General features: G+C 41.6%; 1 protein-coding gene across 1 annotated transcript; it reads left to right on the top strand.

Moving 5' to 3' along the window:
- The first annotated feature begins 870 nt into the window (after nucleotides 1-870).
- On the top strand, nucleotides 871-18,468 carry phldb2a (pleckstrin homology-like domain, family B, member 2a). The gene is made up of 17 exons (XM_084373724.1): nucleotides 871-995; nucleotides 3,453-3,577; nucleotides 4,823-5,775; nucleotides 5,898-6,230; nucleotides 9,413-9,547; nucleotides 9,970-10,107; nucleotides 11,006-11,152; nucleotides 12,070-12,180; nucleotides 12,258-12,347; nucleotides 12,493-12,636; nucleotides 13,004-13,103; nucleotides 13,775-13,973; nucleotides 14,752-14,842; nucleotides 15,146-15,292; nucleotides 15,415-15,634; nucleotides 15,812-15,897; nucleotides 16,116-18,468. Exons 2-17 carry the CDS (start codon nucleotides 3,523-3,525, stop codon nucleotides 16,254-16,256), a joined length of 3,090 nt encoding a protein of 1,029 aa, XP_084229850.1. The 5' UTR covers nucleotides 871-995; nucleotides 3,453-3,522; the 3' UTR covers nucleotides 16,257-18,468.
- The last annotated feature ends 419 nt before the right edge of the window (nucleotides 18,469-18,887 follow it).

The following is an 18,887-nucleotide window of genomic DNA, read 5'->3' as shown; positions in this document are numbered from 1 at the left end:
TGTTTTATGCCCACATACTGATCAGTTTACATAAAAAAAACTTTACATCAAACGATGATCAGGATATTAGATATGCTCAATGCTGCAGTATGTGTAATGTCTCTGACCGAAAAGGGGTTTTTTACGCTTTGCCTGCACGGTTAAAAGGGGGAGTGATGCTGGCTCTGTTTCAAACGCAGCGATGGGGCCTCCTCCCACCTCCACATACTGCTGTAACAACAATCTAAGAGTCAACATTTTTTCTTTTACAACTTTTAGCACTGCTCTTTCTCCCATAGAAAACACACATTGTGGGAAGACTTTTCTGTGTGAAGACTGGGAAGAGCTTTGTTTTGTTTTTCTGTGAACAAAATTGGCCAGACATCAGGAAACTGTTGCTCTGGCAGACCGTACAGTCTAACGTTTAAGGAGGGAGATTAGACTTTTCATATGAAAGCTGCAGATTTGCAGTCATTTACTCAAACCCTGTCTACGTGCATGCTGTAATATGACATAATGGAAACCTGACACTGGAGATTATTGATCACTGCAAGGTTAGAGGTCAGATTCAGCTACAGACAGAAAAAAAAATCTCTGGAGTTAGACGGGGTTAAACATACTCATTCATTACAAGACACTGCAATTAAGGCTAGTAGGGTGATAACGCTTCCTTCATTCCTTCCTTGTCCTTCGATTTTCCTCGTAAGGGCAATTCTTTATCTAACCAGAGAGGGGCAGCAGTCCAACCAGATGCTGCAAAGTAAACACACTCCTCTCTCACCCCCCTCTCTCTCATGAGGAGGAGGAGAGTCTGAGCAGAGAGTTGAGGTGGGAGGGGAGACAGGGGAGAGAAGGGGAGAGGGTCTCCTGTCTGAGCCTTTGTCATGGGAAGACTTTACTCTGCTGTTTCATACAGAGAGAGAGAGAGAAGGAGGGAGGGAGGACTTCAGCTTCAGGAGCAGCAGACACACCAAAAAAACTCAGGAGCAACTATGTGAATGGGACAGAAAACAGAGGTTAGTTTTTCTTTTATACATTCAGTCCTAGTCGATACAAACAGTGATGCTCCAGGAAAACTCTCACGGCTGCATTTTGTCTAATTTACAATGCTATGTCAGCATCAACAAGTACATTGTTGAGGCAGAGCTGTCAACATGTGGATGCAATTACAAAAAAATGCCAGAAGAATAATTTGACTATTTGAGGCAAATAACTGTTGCACTGTTGCTCAAGAAATGTGCAAAAAGTCAAGTGAGTGGATTTGGAGCTGCCACAGTTATCTGTTAGCTGTGTTAAGAGGTTAAAAGGTGGCGGATCTCACTTTAAAATCACATCCACTCACTTAACATTGCTGGAAAATGACACAACCATTCAAAAAGGTGGATGACAGCCAACAGTGGTTACCAGTCAGTGTTCAAACTGTTGACTACATCCCTGTCTGTGTGTGTTTGGACAGTGTGTGTGAATGCTTTTCTCTGTTTTTATATGATTTCCCACTATTTTCTGACAGTTAATAGACCTGATGATTAATGAAGAAAGTGATCATTAGTTGCTGGCCGGACTGATTTTAAATCTAAACACTGTGTTTGTCTGAACAATGAGTGCGACGAGTAGGGCAACGGCCGTTTGAGCATTACGCAACATCTAAGCATTTGTCTTCAGTGTTACCACACATCAGATGAAAACATGTTATCAGTGGCCATTCCTCAAACTGTTTACATCTCTCTGTGTTTGTGATCTGCACTACCCTCTGGGCCTGTAGTCTGGCTGATGCAGTAAAAACTGTTGCCTCTGACGTGAGGCTGCTGGGGTTTTTCTCCCCCCTCTTTTCAGGCTGGAGAATGAACTCACGCTGATTGATTGTGTGACTGTGTAAAAGGATACCCTACTTCCTGTAGGCCCTCTCTCTCTCCAGACAGCAGGACCAAAAAGTCTTGGATCAGCCATCTCTGTCTTTCTCTGCGGTGTGTGTATGTGTGTGCGTGCTGTCTGTGGATTCAGGAAACAGTCTGACTTTTAAAAAATCCCTCCGTTGTATCACTAGATCCTATTATATCCTCCCTCAGTCTGATCTTTCTAGGTTATGACATGACGTTTTGGGACCTGACGATGTATACAATAATTTTATTTGATGTTTTTATTCCTTTTAGCTGTTTTTTTCTCATAGAGGAGAGTTAGACTTTCTTTTTGCGCTGTTTGTGGCTCAACATCTGCACTGAAATACTTTGAGTGCTATGTTCATGATCACCTCAATAAAATCCCCCCAGAGCCCCAAAGGTGCAATGTGTAAGAATATAAGTTGAAAACATTCAAAAATTTACTAAATGTAAGATATAGTGTCATCTGTGTCCTGGTCCAAAGCTCCTGTGCAAGTGGTGCAAACTCCCTCAATGCTCCGAGCTCCCATTCCAGCCCGCTACATGTATGGCTAACTGAGCTAACTAGCCAATGGCAGCTGCAGTTAGCAGCAGTTGCTGTAGCAGAAACTCGAGTGACATGATGCCCACTTATTTATTTTGATTATGAATTTAACAGGTGGCCAATTCTTACATACTGCACCTGAATAAAAATGTGATTTATAATATGAAATAGTGACGTGAAGCTAGGCCTATAACTTGCAAAAATGTCATATGGCTGCAGCTCACAACTATATTTGTCATCAATTAACCTGCTGATTGTGACTCATTGTTTTCTCTGAAATGTTAAACAAATGTGAAAATGGCTGAAAAAGGCAAACCCCCAAACTCTTCATTAACTATCATAAATAACAAAGAAAAGAATCAAATCCTCACATTACTGAACCGAGAAGCAGCATATTTTTTGCTTGAAAAATTAATGAAACACTTAATTGATTATCAAAATAGTTGGTGTTTTATTTTCTTTTGGTGGCCTAATCGACTAATCGTTGTAGCTCTAATTTTCACTCATTAAACGTAAGATTGTTAAATAGTGTTTACATAGGAACCAATTTTCTGTTAATGGTTTCACCATGAGCTGCAGGAAACTTCCTCAGGCAAACCAAGGCCACATTTACCCGGCCTCAACCTCTACCTTTGGCTGCTGTGTCAGTGAGTCTGGGGCTCTGAGGGAATACTTGAGCGGACCGGTCATAAGTTTGGGGCTAAAAGATCAATTAAGGCGCAGAGCGCTGCTTTTCGGACTTGGTTTTTATTGGTGACTCTGAGCCAGGCATAAAAAGTTTCCTCTGGATCTGTTTTCCTACTTAGTCTTTAGGAAAGTTTTTTTTCTTTCCGTTTAAATATGCACATGTGAAATATCTGCTTGAATTGAGGTATTGTTGCAGAGTTTTTATAGGATGAGTTGATGGATTCACCTTCCCGTGATGGGCTGCAAATCATTTGTTTCTCCACTGAAATACGCTGCTGTATTGTGTTATAATGCTACGAACAGTGGTGATATATTTTTACAGTCTTGTCATGTTTGTGAGTTTCATACTGATTTCTTCTTCTTAGGGAACAAAGCACACAGGGCTCAGCTAATTCCTGCATCCTCAGACTGAATCAGAGAAAGGAGGTCAGTGTGATGAACAGCATGCTTCCTCAAAGGAGCGCCGTCGCCACTCTGGGCTACGGCTCAGGTAGGACAACGTTCACGATGCATTTTTCTTTCCTAGTTATATTTTGATGACACTGATCACTTTAATTGGCTCATTTAACAGTGTAGCACAGTAATCTATAGTTATAGATTTCACATCTAATATTTGAGAATCAGCTGAGTGACAATAAACAAGAGCATTTTAGCTGGATAATGTTTCTTGACCTGAACAGCTCTTTTTGCATCAGTCATTGATGCGTTTTAGTCAAACTTGCCCCTTGGAACAGACGTCTGGCCTATATTTTCAATAATGATCAGCTGAAAAAACACAAAAATCCCAGAGCACAGCCGCGCTACAGCTATTTTTACCATCATGGGAAGACACCAGCTTTCATGATGTCTGATAAGAAGTTTGAATTCTTGTCACTAATATAAATTATTTTTCCTGCCAGATTTTTGTAGGGAAATAATTATAATATGAGGTACTGTTTTTTTTTTTTTTTAAGATAAACGCTCTTTAAGAGGATCAAATTCATTATTTTTTCATAATCTGAGCACTGCTGGCAGAGTGACATATCCGCCAATAAGCGCTTTGGGAATCTGGTGATATGGAGGCCTGTTCTTAAGTCATAAACACAGGAGAGAAAACAATTTAGGTCAGACTTGGATCACCTAGAATCATTTTGTCTTTCAGAGTTTTTGTCTCTCAGGGTTTTGTACAGTCCATTTTGCATCTTCACAATACAATGCTTCTGGCCGTGGTCCAGCATTAAGTTTAAATTTTGGCCCTCCAAGGGAAAAAGTTTAAACAGCTCTGGTAGATCTTAAGTTGGTAATCAGAGTTTTATTTAGCCACAGCAGACTCTGTCGTTCAGAAAGCCATCCGGTAATCTATAAAACAGGAGGTGGACATTCTTTAATGTCACATGAACTCGTCCAGCCACCCGTGACTCAGGACACAGTCGTCACACTGCTTGCTTAGATAGTGGAGGGTGGTCTCAGGATCCCTCTTGCAGTCGAGACTATGATGCATTCTTGCTTGTCTTGGTCCACCAGCATTCTTCCATTTTTAGAAGAAGCTTAACCACTGATTGCGCCAATGTTTGTATTGGGCTCAGAACTGTGCGAGCGTACATTCTTCGCTGGTTTTCCCCTCCTCACTCAGCACAAGTGTGATACCACTTCTCCAAGCTGAGCTGGTGCTTCATAAAGAAGTCACATTAAACCATTACGTAGTCCAGAGAGAGGCAGGATTTCATGCTCTGACAACTTTCTCTCTCTGTTACAGACTGTGTGAAGATCGAGCACAGCAGCAGTGGCTCGGTGGGTGGGACGGTGCTGAGGGGCTCCCGCTCTAAGGCAGAGCTACAGGAGCTGATGGAGACGTTGCAGCGCAGGAAGAGTGCTCTGGAGGCCAGCTTGAGGGCAGCTGAGTGCAGCCGTAAGTACCTGAGCGTACCTGGATCCCAGTCATCCAGGCCACTGTCAGTCCTCAGCGACCGGCCTCCGTCCGCCTCCAGAACTTTCTCCTACATGACCAGCAGTAGCGTTCCTCCATCACCTCGCCAAGGTGAACGCCAGCTGAGCCCTAATGGCTTTCTCCGCCATTCCCACTCTCGCCACCAGTCCCAAGACAGTCTGCTCCTCTCCAGTGTAACAGATGGAGGCTCTCTGCTCTCCTCCTATGGGCAGCCCCTACCTCGTTCTCCCAGGGTCAAAAGTGGAGCAGCCAGCGTGCCGTCCAGCCCTCGCATGGGTCGCAGGCTCTATTCTCAGGGCAAAGCTGGAGGAGACTCCCGGCAGAGGAAATACTCCACCGGCTCCCTCAACAGCCTGGGGATGCACAGTCGCTCTCTGCCACGCCTTCACAACGCTGCCGACCCCCCTGCTCTGTCGCTACCATCTCGGCACTCAGTGGGCTCCCACAGAGGAGTGGGCTCAGCAGGGCCGCGGCGTAGTCTCTCCTCTCTGGAGCAGCCTCCAGATGTGACAGTACCAGCCAGCATGCCCAGCACTCCCAGGAGGGCCAGCCTGGCCTCTCTGAGCTCTCTGGGTGTAGACATGGATGGTACAGGTTTAGATTTGAGCTTTGGAGAGAGGAGGTTGTCCTTTGGGAAGGGTGGGTTGGGTGCGGGACAGAGGGTGGGCAGCATCACCTCTTTGAATGGCAAAGAGGAGCTGAGAGACTATCACCAGCACCAGAGGGACGAACGACTCAGGGAGCAGAAAGTGCAAAGACTGGTGAGTTTCTTTTTGAACCCGTTTCATCCACTTTTACACTACCTTAACAACTTCTTAACACACTTGACAGGGAAATAAATCAAACATTGTAGAATAATTAAGTATGGATGACCTGTCTGCAGGAGTGCCAGCGTTTAGAGACCATCTTAAACCTGTGCACTGAGTTGGGCCACGTGGAGCGAGAGCCTGCGGGCTCAGCTGTATCTGACCTGCAGAAGATCAATAAGGAGCTGGAGAAGCTGCAGGTGTCAGACGATGAGTCAGTGTTCTCCGACTCCCCGAGCAGCACCGCTCCAGAGAGCTGCTTCGGGGGCAAAGCCAGAGACTTCCAGCTTGCTGAAGAGCAGCAGGTCAGCCAGCGTCAGCAGAGCATCTACAGAGATGCCAGATCCCACTCGCCTGCTATCAGCCTGAACAGCAGCGCCCCCTCACCCTCCACCCACCACAGAGCCAAAGTGAGTTCCACCAGATTCATGATCCATTTAAACGTCAGGTCAGGAGGATAAATACTGACAAATTATAAGTAAGACTGGGGAATTAAATTAAATCACTGTCAAATGTATATAAAAAAAGGTTTTTGTTATAATTTGGTAATTGTAATCATTAGGAGAACAAGTTGAGTCATTAATTCTTATCTATAGAGCCCAGACAAGTTATAATATGAAAGCCCATTTCCGCCAGTTAAATAATTTATTTTTTAAATGAAAACGTACCCTTTAAAAAAGAAAATGTTCCCATGGTAAGTCATAATTATGAGATAAAAAGCCAAAAGTATTAGATAAATGTTAATTGTGAATTTTTATATCATAATTATAACTTTTATCACATAACTGGGACTTTTTATCTCATAATTATCACCTACCATAGGAATATTTTTTTCAGCAAGCTTAGTTTTTATCTTTCTTTTCTCTAACTTGCGCAAATGGGCTGTCTTTAAATAACACCACCATCAGATATCTAAAAATACTTTAAAATATTGCTCATTGTATCCATTGTTCTTAATGGATCCTTTATATTTTGATTGATTTGTCATTAATACAACTGTAATATAATATTACTACTAGACAAGGTAAAAAGAAAATCACCAAGTATGACTTTAGGGACTCCATACAAAGGAGATGCTATTTTGGGTGATGTCATTGGTAAGTAATGGATAGTAATGGAACATGGATGATAAGCCAACAAACACACAGCGCTAACCTATTAGCTAATGTGTTAGCATACAGTTAGCTACTTAGTGTTCAGGTAAGGAGTAATGTTTGGAGTGTTTTCTGTGATGACTTGACAAACGTAACTCCGATATCCTCTCTACTTGAAATTTGGACGGAAATATCTTCACAGTTAGCGGCTAAATGCTCCACTATGTTCCCCTAGCTGGTAGCTAACTCTGTCTGCTTTGCTAACTCTGGTGCTGGGCAGGTAAGAGAGAGAGTGAACTTAAGTAATGATTTTTTTTGCACGATTATTACATTGAAAATTAGTACAGATGTATGAAATACAATTAATTACATCTGAATTCAATGTAGCTGCTTCAGTGTCATGGTGCTGCTGTTGCGCTTGCTTGCATGACTCACTGGGACACCTGAGCAGAACAGAGACATGTGATTGTTGTGTTGGGTAACACCTGTGTTTCTCACTATGACAAGTCAAGATATCTGCTGTGAGAAAGGCTTGTTAAACTTTGAGTCTGGCTTTGGGATGTGAAGTTCCTGATCATCTGGAATGAATGTGTCTTTTCCACATCATGTCCGTCTCATATCCTCCATCCTGTCATTGCCTTCTCTCACTTACTCCCTGAGACACACTGAGTTTTAAAGTGAAAAAGAGAGGACCAAGCTGTGGTAAAGGCAAATGAGACACACCCCTCCTCTGGAATGCAGTTTATCACACTGCTGATAGCCTGTTGATCTGTGTTTGTTTACCTTTTAAAATGTCATCAGGGTAAATGCTTTCCATTTCCTCTTCACATTTCCAGAGAACTTTTAAAATCTAGCTCAGATTACATTACATTTTGTACAATATACTGTATATATTGTAGCCATTTCCCCCCTAAAGTTTAAGAAACAACCACCAGGGTTTGATGATGTATCCAATGACAAATTTAGCCTGATTTAATTCAAACTGGACTTGTCTTGATGAAAAGTACAAACATCTGTCTCGTGCAGACTCTGACTCACATGCTGACGGCACATCCATCACATGATGGTTTGTCTTCCACTGTATTCTTTGACGTCTAAACTTCTTTAGGTGGACGCAGATTCCTGTAAACCATTGGGCTTTTAATCAGAGGTGTTGTTATGTAATTGTGTGCAGTTAGCAGTTTGTACATTTCCTGTTTATGTGGGTTGTTCAGACACATAAACAGACAAATCACAGTTGCAAAAGATCTCCTCACAGCTTTGGTGTTACTAAGATTTGGCAAAGTGGGAAGCCTCGCCTCACGTACTGTACTGAGAATTGAATGAACATGTTTAGATATATCAAATATTGTGATTTTAGCTCCCAGAGAGTCGACCTCCTCCGCTTTCACCGTGCTCACGCTGTGGAGTAACTCACTGTCTGTAAGGGTTCATCTTTTTTCCACTCCAGTGCAGTAACGACCTAGCGGTGTGTCTGGTTTTAATGAAGAAGCCCTAGTTTTGTTTCAGCACTCAGCCATTCAAACTCTACAAGGAGGAGGAGGGGGGCAGGAAATGACTTTATCCCACGGAGAATTAGTGCGTGCGTGTGTGAGTGCGTGCACGCACATCTGTGGGTGTGTGTGAGTGGAAGAATGCTAGTGTATATGCATGGAGAGGGCTTGCGTTTCCCCAGATGTTTTGGACTATGTGCTGAGGCTAAATGGGTGGAGGACGCTGTGAAAATGAAAAGGTAGTTAACACATCAGCACAGGTGATCAGCTAGTCTTTTTTAATGTTAGAGACAGAATTTTCAAACACATCTGGAGTTGATAGAAGTTAGACTTCCGAGCTGACACTATCGTGCCTGTAAAGTGTCAAATGTGACAGGGTTTTAAAGACCCTAAATACCCTCTCCTCCGTCTCCTGCATTCCTCCGAGCAGTCTGCGAAGGAAGAACGAGCGCTCACAACCCGCCTGGGAAATTATAAATCCTTGAGCTGCTCGCCACATGAGGTGCTGGCCTCAAAAACAATCCTCCTGAATCCTGTATGGAAGAATACCTGACACAGGATCTCCTAAAGGCACCCACATAGGAGAATGAATGAATGTTTGTAAGACTGACGCTGATAGATGTGGAAGTACTTTGGCATGACTGGCAGTAGAGTGCACAGATAGAGATTTCCATTACAGCAAGTGGAAAAGAATCCTGTTGTCAGTGATCCAGCTGCGGATGAGTTAAAACAGCAGCTGCCGTCGTCTAATTCAGAAAAAAAATGATTCTACTGGCTGGCAAATGAGTTTAACGACACACTGGATGCATTGAAAAAGCAGTTTCTCATGTTAAAAAAAAACTCTCCGAAAGTCTGAATACACAATCGCCAAGAGAAGCTCCTGCCAATAAACTTTGTGATGGGGATTTTTTCTGTGCATGTCTGTGGATTTTTGTAATGTACAGTATGTGTTTGTGTACAAGATTTAGAGCCAAGCATTTAAATGCATTCCTGATGTCACTACAGGTTTTGGAGAGCGTGCAGCTGAAACAGGAAGTAACGCAGATAGAGGAAGAGAGGATCCAAGTGCTGAACAACATAGAGGAGCTGGAGCAGAAGATCAAAGACCTGGACAACCAGATGGAGGAGTCCGTCCGAGAGGTAGAGTGCAGCATGCGAACACAGCGGACTCCAGAGCAGCTTGATGGTGTTTGTTCTTATCTGGCGTCAGATAAACTGATGACCTCTTGATAAACAAAGCAATGTGCAGGAGTTTTAACTCAAGCTCGCCACAGTAAAGCTGATGGAGTGAGCCATTTAATGCTCAGTTGTGTCGCGGGTCAAAGTTGGAGGTTTAGTGTTGCCGGGCTCTTCTGTTCGTCTTATTCTGTTTGATAACCTGTTTAATTAAGTGTTTTATTCATTTGATAATAATAATGATAGGCTTTATTTATATAACGCTTTTCTTAACAACATTACAAAGTGCTTCACAAAACGATAAAACACCGTAAGATAATAATAATCGATATAAGACAGTAGATTTCTGCAGAGGGTTTTTAACTCTGCGCTGCTGTTTCCTGCAGATGGAGGTGGAGTGTGCTTTGCTGGAGGGAGAGCAGGAGTCGGAGATGACCCAGCTGCAGAGAGAGAAGGAGCTTCTGGACCAACTTAAGGCGAAGATTCATAGCAGTGAGAAGAAGAGTCACACTGAGAAGTCACAGGTGATAAGAATATATATAACCTCTCACCTTTAATTAATTCAGTAGAGTGTGTGGACACAAAGACACTACAGCCACAGCTCAGGCAGACTCTCAGGGATCAGATCAAAATGGGTTCAGTTACATTTCCTGTAAAACCAAACAAACAAATTATGTTTCCAAGAGGAAATGCTTACAAAACCAGACCAAGGTTCATCACAAATGGGATCTGCAAAGCAGCTTAAAAGGTCCTCTAAAAGACCTGACCAAATAAGCTGAAAGGCATCTCCAAACAATGTAATAAAAACATGTTGTGTTTCTAAATCTGGACCTGTTAGCTGACTTTCTCTGCAGGAGTGTTCCTCCGATAAACTAGTTAAAAGAAAACCTAAACCAACTGGACAATACTGTTTATTCTCTGTTCTCCAGAATTAGCTCATGTTAGCAGTGAGCGCCAAAACTCACAGAAAAACCAAACACCTCGGCTCTCATTTTTCACCTGTATGGTCTGTTTTTTTCTTTTCCTCCCAATTTGTTCCTTCCTTTATTATTCCTCTTGACCTCGTTTTCTGTAATCCTGGATCCCTTCACAACTTCTGTTTCGACCCTGGTACCCCTTAAATTCACATTTGGGAAGGGGCCCAAATAGTTACCATGTGTAAAACAAATTGTTTGCACATCTGACTTCAATTTGGTGGAAAACTAAAATCACCTGAAACCTGATATCATTTAGAAGGACATGAAATTTAACACTTTGTGCACAATAGCATCTGTTGTACAGTATATCGCTCAGAAGCAGATGGTCAATTAAATTTTCTCCTCTTAATTGTTAATTACGAAAGTGCCCAATTCTTAAAGAGTATAATCTAATCTATCCATGCATTTCTACCTTCTAATTGGAGTATTGTTATATGTTTCTCAGGAGACTGAGGAGCAGACACAAAGTTTGGAGGATTTGGAGTTTCAGAAGCTGGAGAAAGAAATTAATCAGGGAGAGGAAAAGGAGAACCAGAACCAGGAGCTGCTGCGAGAGATCGCAGAGTATCAGCGTCTTACTGTCACACGCAAGGTACAACCAGCGAGGTTTTCTAAGCGTGCATGTAGCATGTCGTGCATGTTTAACACCGCAGTTAGTGCTGGCACTGCATCACTTTTAACTTTCAGACAGTATAAGTTCCAGTGTGGGTATTTTTGTAGCATGCTAACAGACTGCAACTTTTGAGAGGATCTGAAATGTGTGCCGTATTATGGTTTAGCTAAATTAGATCTTTAGGATTAGCACATTTTATTTTAATGGTCCCAGTCTGTCAGCCTCTTTTTCTTGCTCTTAGGTTTCAGTTTGTTGGCCCACAGAGATATTCCTGTTTTCATTTAAGAAATAGACTTCGTGTCTGTAGACTTTATAAAACAGCAAAGTGTAGAGTTTGATCCAACTAGAAGTTTTTAGTATTATCAGGATAAAGTGAATTTATTATATAACACTGCCATAGAATCACATAAAATCTTTTTTAAAAGGTTTTTCAGGTGATCATGTTAGATTTTCTTTTTTTTTCAGTCACTACATTGTGGTTTGTTGTCATTAATTTGTATTACAGGTTGTGCATGATATAAAGCTGCAAATGTGTGAGATATGCAGCACAAAGCATGAACTAATTACAAGAAACAACAATACCAGCGATGGTAAGCATGACTATTTGTATAGAATTAAAGACAGAACTAATTAATTGATTATTCATCAAGGGTAAAGCCACAGAGAGGCGGCAGGAGCAGGGTGAGGATGTTGAGGATGGATGTGTGACGAAGATCGAGTTGTAGAAAACAAAAAAATCTCACACAGATAGATTTTTTTCCGTTCCAACATGAGAATTTGCTCTTGTTCACTCTGCTGCTGCTTCATAATAAAACACCTCCACTAACTTGACAGCATGACTTTGCCTCATATGAAGTTGATATTGTGTGGTGATACTCTGCTATTTATTGTCACAGGAAAGAATCATGACGCTGAAGAAACAGTCTTCACAGATTACTTTACAGGCTCAGCAAGAGAGAGAGAACTTCCAGAGAGAGAAAAACAATTTGCTCGTCATGCTTCAGAAGGTAAGAACAGCCTTTGCATGCTGATTTTGTAAATATTTACATTTATTTACTTGAACACACTATCCTGATGTCTGCAGGAGAGAGAGAAACTGGCATCTCTGGAAGGAAAATATGCAGAGTTGTCTGAGGGGCAGACGTTCTCTAACAACCCTGGAGCCATCACAGAGGTGGGTATCAGTTACTACAGCAATTTATATTTCCACCAGCAGAGTGCTCCTCACACAATTAATGACAATAGTCTCAATGTCTCTGAGGAGAAGTCGTGCTGTATTTATCCCCCTGTGATTCCTCTGATTTCTGTGATCACGGCAGCACTTGCAATCTCTGAAGGAAAGGAGACGAAGCAGCAGCGGCAAAGAAAACTCCTCCCACCCGACTGACAGCCTACCTCATAAGAGGGGTCAGCAGCTCCTCACGTCTTACGGCAGATCCCTGGGACGCACACTTCCTCCCAAGGTCTTTACGTTTCTTTTTTTGTTTTTTTATCTTAGACATTAAAGGTTGGATGCAGTACAACCAAACAGAGTGTTTTAAATCAGACAAAAGGGAGTTTGTACTTTGTTCAAAAGGCCCATTGATCTATTATTATTTCTCTCATTTAAAGCAAGAAAAATCCAGACTTTGAAAAACGGCTTCAAAATAATGATGTTCATGCTGATTTCTGGACCGCAGATGAGGAGATTTCATTGCCCTCATTATTTGTATCTAGAACATTTTGTCCCGAGAGAATGATCCACCCAAACAGGAATACTTCAGTTTTGCAACACCCATCCAGCTCATGAAGTGCTCTGAGAATGACAGAAGTTGAATGTTTCCTCTTCAGGTCCACCTTCCGCTGTCCCAAAGCTCCAGCTGTGGCAGCGTCATCCCACAAGGCTTCAGCTTCTCCCCCCGGGACCTGAGCACCCGCCGCATGCCCAAGAGTGAGTCAGAGTACCAGGCTGTCGCATCTTGTCTGCATCCAGTCTATACAGTGTGTGAGCAGCTTTAAACCTCAGGCGATATGGATGAATCAGGGCAGGAAATTCTGTAGTGATACACAAAGGAAGCTGCATGTAGTCCAAATCTGATATCAAAGACTAAATGTTTGTCTGCACAGAATTACTTTGCATTATAGTAGATAGGAATTTGTGATTTTGAGGCAAATTACTTGTTTGTGCAGCTCGCTCAAACCAATCACCACATTCAAAGCATCTTCATTGGTAATGGCAGCACACGGGATCCTCTGACATGTGACCCTGTGTCATTCATTAGACATGTCTAATGAGGTTTTGAGAAACCAATTTGAAAGGAAGAAAAGTATGCTGTTAAATACTGCAGCATTTCAATGGATCAATGTAAATAATCACCAGACAGTTTTTTAATGTATTCATAAAGTGTGTTCCTGAAGATTAAACGACTAGACAGCACTTCAACAAACTACCTAATTAAATACAGTAGATGGTGACTCTGGTTTCCTCTGTCCTGATGGACGAGGCAAGCAGTTTATATATAATTATGATCATAGGATACTATTCCACTTGGCCAACTAGTTAATACATTTAGCTCATGCATGCTGAGTGTATTTCCGCTTTTTTTTCATCTCTGCTGTCAGCAAGCAACAGCCACGCACACATGAATGAGGACAGACAGAGACGAAGTGACTTCTGCAGCAGGATGGTCTCCGAGCCCAACGTGTTCTTGGAGTCCATCTCGTACCCGGACAACAGCCAGGCCTCAGATACCGTCAGCGTGGACAGCTCTGACAGCCTGGAGACCAGCTTCTCCGCCTGCTCCCCAGACAACATCTCTAGGTTAGAGACGAACAGATGAAAGGTTACTTTGAAAAGTGTAGACAGAGAAAGTACGGTTTGGAAGGTGAGGAGATATATTTTTAGAAGAGGATTTGCAGAGGATGTTCAGAAAAGATATTCTGAAGAGCAAGCAGAAAGAGGAAGGGCTTTTGAAGAGGCTGTGATCAGCTGTGTTTGTGTCACATCAGAGACAAACATCCGCATGATATTGAGATTTTCTCACAAACAGTTGCAAACAGTACACGTCAGCAAATCCAGTTACAAGCCTCGTTAAAAACAAGCAAAATTAGCACTTCGTCATGTGTGCAATTTTGCAATCAGGGAGGTCCCACCTCGTGGTGTTATTAGAGTCAACTTTTTCCTGTAATTAAAAACCCTTTATTCCATTTTTATTTTTTGTTGCTGTGTTTTTTATCACCTAGATTTGTTTTTCTTAAATGTATGTTTATTTATATATAATCTATATTACATTTGACATTTTATTATTTATGATAATGTTTAGATTGACACAGTTAGTGAGCTGTTAATTCAATTACATGTTCATTATTGAGGTTTTAGTTTGCAGCAGCGTTGAACTGGAGTGCATTATATTAAGGTGTTCCTAAGATTTTGTCCACCCTACTTACATAAATGAGAGGAGCAGAATATTAGGAACACCTTTCAATATAATGCACTCACATTACAACAATACCACCCACTACAACCTCAATAATAAACATAAAGTAGAATTATTATGTTGCGTTGCGTTTGACAACTTGTGTTTTCCGTTTTCCATCAGCGCAAGTACATCCAATATGGCGAAGATCGAGGAGATGGAGCGTTTACTAAGAGAGGCCCAGGTTGAGAAGCAGAGGCTCCTCGAGTTTCGGGTAACGAGCCAAACCTAACCAACACTTAAGGACTTTGCACACCAATTTGGTGATTTTCATATGTGTTTTTTTAATCTGTCCCTTAAAAACATTACGCACAGAAACCTTGCACTTGCAAGGATGGGAAGGATGCAAAAAAAAGCCAAAAATCATACTAGTTCCAAAAAAATGTATGACGTTGTGAAGTTCAGTGCAATTTCAGACGGAAAAAAAAGGACATGGTGTGCTTATGCCTTTACTGTGTATATGGATGTGTTTGTTTGCTGATGTAATTTACTCTCACACGCACCCACACCTGTGCAGGAGCGTGAGATGGAGATGCGCAGGCAGGCTCTGGAGGAGGAGCGCAGAAGAAGGGAGGATCTGGAGAAACGACTGCAGGAGGAGACGAGCAGGAGACAGAGACTTGTAGAGAGAGAAGTGAAGCTCAGGGAGAAACAAAGATCGCAGGTACTCACAATAAATCTGGTTTAAATCTGTGTTTTTCACCATTGATGTCTTGTAAATACTTCTTGAACAAAGTAGCCCGCAATGTTTACATCTGTTATGTAACTCCACTGCCGTTTCCATAGTCCCGGCTGTTGACGCGCTACCTCCCTGTAAGGAAAGACGACTTTGATCTTCACGGCCATATTGAGGCAGCTGGACACAACCCAGACGCCTGCTTTCATCTGGCCATCACTGATAAAACCTGTCGAGGATTCCTGGTCAAAATGGGCGGCAAGATCAAGACCTGGAAGAAACGCTGGTTTGTTTTCGACCAGAATCGCAGGACGCTCACCTACTATGCAGGCGAGTAACGCTTCCTCTCAGCTCTGTGCTGAAAATCTGCAGATTAAAATGTGAGATAAAAATTACTCCAACAGTGATGTTGCTTTCAAACTATGCCTCAATGCTTTGGATGCTGAGAAGGAGCTTTGATCGGTGCTGTTGGTCCTTGAACAGTCCTGTTTACATTCTCCACTGCAGACAAACATGAGACCAAGATGAAAGGAGTCATTTACTTCCAAGCCATAGAGGAGGTGTACTATGACCATTTAAAGAACGCACACAAAGTAAGTCAGTTTATATCAATGTGTGTGTGTATGTGTTCTCTAGCATGTGGCATCCTCTACAAATGCTAATTTTTGCTGAACATTGTTGACATCTGTTTCTCCTCTGCTTTTCTCCCTCCATTTGTCTTCCTCCTTCCCACGCTTGTACAACCTCACCCCTCTTCCTTCTATTCTCTTTCACCTTTTTTCTCAAAATTGCACTCACCTCCGCGTCCAAGAGCCCCAACCCCTCGCTGACCTTCAGTGTGAAGACCCCCGATCGGGTGTACTACATGGTGGCTCCGTCGCCTGAGGCCATGCGTATCTGGATGGATGTTATGGTTACGGGTGCTGAAGGACACATGCATTTCATGGTGTAACTGGTCCCAGCAGATCAGGATCCACACCACACGATTTCTCTGGTAAACTTGTGTCACACGAGAGGGTTTACAGCGCTCTGCTCGAATCAGCGTAACAGAGAACACACGTCGTGTGGAGCTGAGATGGATTTTCATCAGGTCAACATAAATCAACTGTTTACACTTGCTCAGAAGGACACTTTATAACGTAATCATGTATAACAGAACACAAGACCTGATATACAAGTTTCATAATTAAGCTATTTAGTTTTTTGTTTATTATGTTATATGTACCATGAGTGGCTGAGGTGTCACTTGCAAAAAATTAGCTTTTTTTCTTTTGTTCAGTCAAAACTCCAGGGATCAGGGAAGCTTTTAAATGAGCGGAGACCCAACATCTGCTACACTTCTAAACCACGGTACACACAGATGCTGCTTCTCTATGACAGATACACATGTGTCTAACGACTTTCTAAAAACTGAAGCTGAGTTTAAGTTGTAGGTGCAGCTCTGTTTCTTTGTCTTCTTCTTCTTGTCTCCTCTCTGGAGCCCATCTTTTCAGTTTTTCTCTATCTTAGTGAGACTGAATTTAACTTTTTTTTTTTACGTTGTACATCAGGCTGAATCAGTGGGTCACATCTTCCTGCTGTTTTTTCCATGATTAGATCATCCCTCTGTATCCGTGGTGGCAAGAATGCACATTTATATATCTATATTGTTACTGATTTCAATTTTTGTTTAACACACATGCAAAGTTACAAATGAATATACACATAAGCAACAAAAAATGTGAGGGATAGGTGCAGAAAACTCTCTGGGGCTTCATCTAGACACTTTGCAGTTCAAAGGCTACCTTAGTCCGTAAGAAAATAGGAAGAAAATGAGACAACACATATTAAACGGATGAAGAAGAGAGAGAAGAAGAAGAATAAAGACAAAATATAAGGTTGCACACGCTAACAGACATACATACATACATTTTAGTAATAAACTCTCCTGTTAGCAAGATATCATAGATATCATAGATTTTTGAGTCTCATTCTCAACTTGTCAAACACTAATGCTTTCAGATGTTGGCTGACCCGACCTACAATACCAAAGCAGCAGTTCTACTATCTTTCCAACGTAATTAGTTATTAGTGGACAATTTACAAAGACATTCAGATGGAACTAGTAATACTAGTACGAGTATTTGATCACTGCTGCCAGACTACCAGCATAAGCTGGTGTTGTCTGTTTATTTAAAGCAGGGCTGAATGTCCACCATCAGTTTTCCTTTAAACCAGATACATCTCTGTTTGCATCACACTCATTCCAGTTAGCCCTCAGCTGGGCTTTTCTTCTAATCTATGAAGGAGATGATTACAGGCACTTTTTACATTTCAGTGTTAGAAATCATTTTTAAGTTTTGGTAAATACTCTACAAATAAAAGTAGAACATTTTCCCAAATCACAAAGGTATTGTGTTTAATGCCTACCACTGTGCAGCTAGCTACCATTATCTATAGTGGAGGCTGCAGGCCTGATATGATGAGGCCATGTTGTGCAGCAGTGATGCTGTTATGGACTGCGTCACCACATGTTCCTCAGCGTTTCATTATGTTTTTTTACCAGCAGAGGTCCTCAGTGCAGAGTTATTGCACTGAAATGACGTAATGCTCTGGCAGGTCGGCCCATGCTCACTCACTCAGATAAATGAGGAGTTACTGAAAGAGTGGAGCATCATTAATCTAATGCTCATATATCGGTTATGTGCGTTTATAAACACATGTATTATCAAGCTTAAGATTTGCTTTTTGAAGCAAAAACTAAATATTTTTCATGATCTTGAACACAATGTTTTTTTTTACAATTTTGTTTTAAAAGTGTTTTAAAATCCATTTATTTGATCTGTATATTCTTTGACTAATGAAAGATAACTGTAACAAGTGACCAGCTGTTTGTTTACAGACTGCAGAGCTGACAGTGTTGCAGATGAGTTGTTGCCTTTGCTGGATGCTTCTCAGCGGACAGAGGTATCTGTCATGTTAATATCTCAAACTGTTGTCCGCTTCAAGCCTCGAAACCAAACAAGTGGCCGCTTTTAAATATATTTTAAATAAATTTAGTATTTTATATTTTGTGTATGAGCATATGAACATTTTTAGTCAAAACTATGCTACAGGATTTTATAACATGACATATGACATTTTTCAATATGAATAAGAATAAATCATTTTGATTGTGAATCGTATTTGGTGATGTTATGGTTAATTTGTCTGTTGAACGTGAACATTATGTTTAGCAGACTGTAAAAACCCGATCATGCACTGCAAAGAAGCTTTATAAATCAGACATGACAAGAGGATGTGTTATGTAATCATCATCACGGGAATTGATGACCTTTTTCTATAGGGCTGCACAATGCCCCTGTGGTGCAGTGTAACTAGATATTTATATCAAACCTCTCAAGGGAATCTGTCTTTTATTTATCTTACAATAGCTTTGATAAAACCACCTGGTCTGTGGCATGTTGTGCCTATTAATCAGCTCCCAGTTGAGCTGAAAAGCACCTGAAATGTCTCAGAAACTCAAAAACATGACTGACCAAGAGCATGCATCTACTGAAAATTCATCATTTGTAATTTTTTCTTTACTTGACTGGTTCATCTC

Source organism: Pagrus pagrus (genome assembly GCF_965226575.1).
Source record: "Pagrus pagrus genome assembly, chromosome: 14".
Lineage (NCBI taxonomy): Eukaryota > Metazoa > Chordata > Actinopteri > Spariformes > Sparidae > Pagrus > Pagrus pagrus.
The sequence above is the reverse complement of the archived record's forward strand: the minus strand, read 5'-3'. Positions and strand labels throughout refer to the sequence as shown.

Excerpts from the sequence above, each read along its gene's own strand:
- phldb2a (XM_084373724.1), top strand. The coding sequence starts at position 3,523 with ATGAACAGCATGCTTCCTCAAAGGAGCGCCGTCGCCACTCTGGGCTAC. Across the intron at positions 6,231-9,412 it reads CCACCCACCACAGAGCCAAA|GTTTTGGAGAGCGTGCAGCT; the intron begins GTGAGTTCCACC and ends ATGTCACTACAG. Across the intron at positions 13,104-13,774 it reads CACCCGCCGCATGCCCAAGA|CAAGCAACAGCCACGCACAC; the intron begins GTGAGTCAGAGT and ends CTCTGCTGTCAG.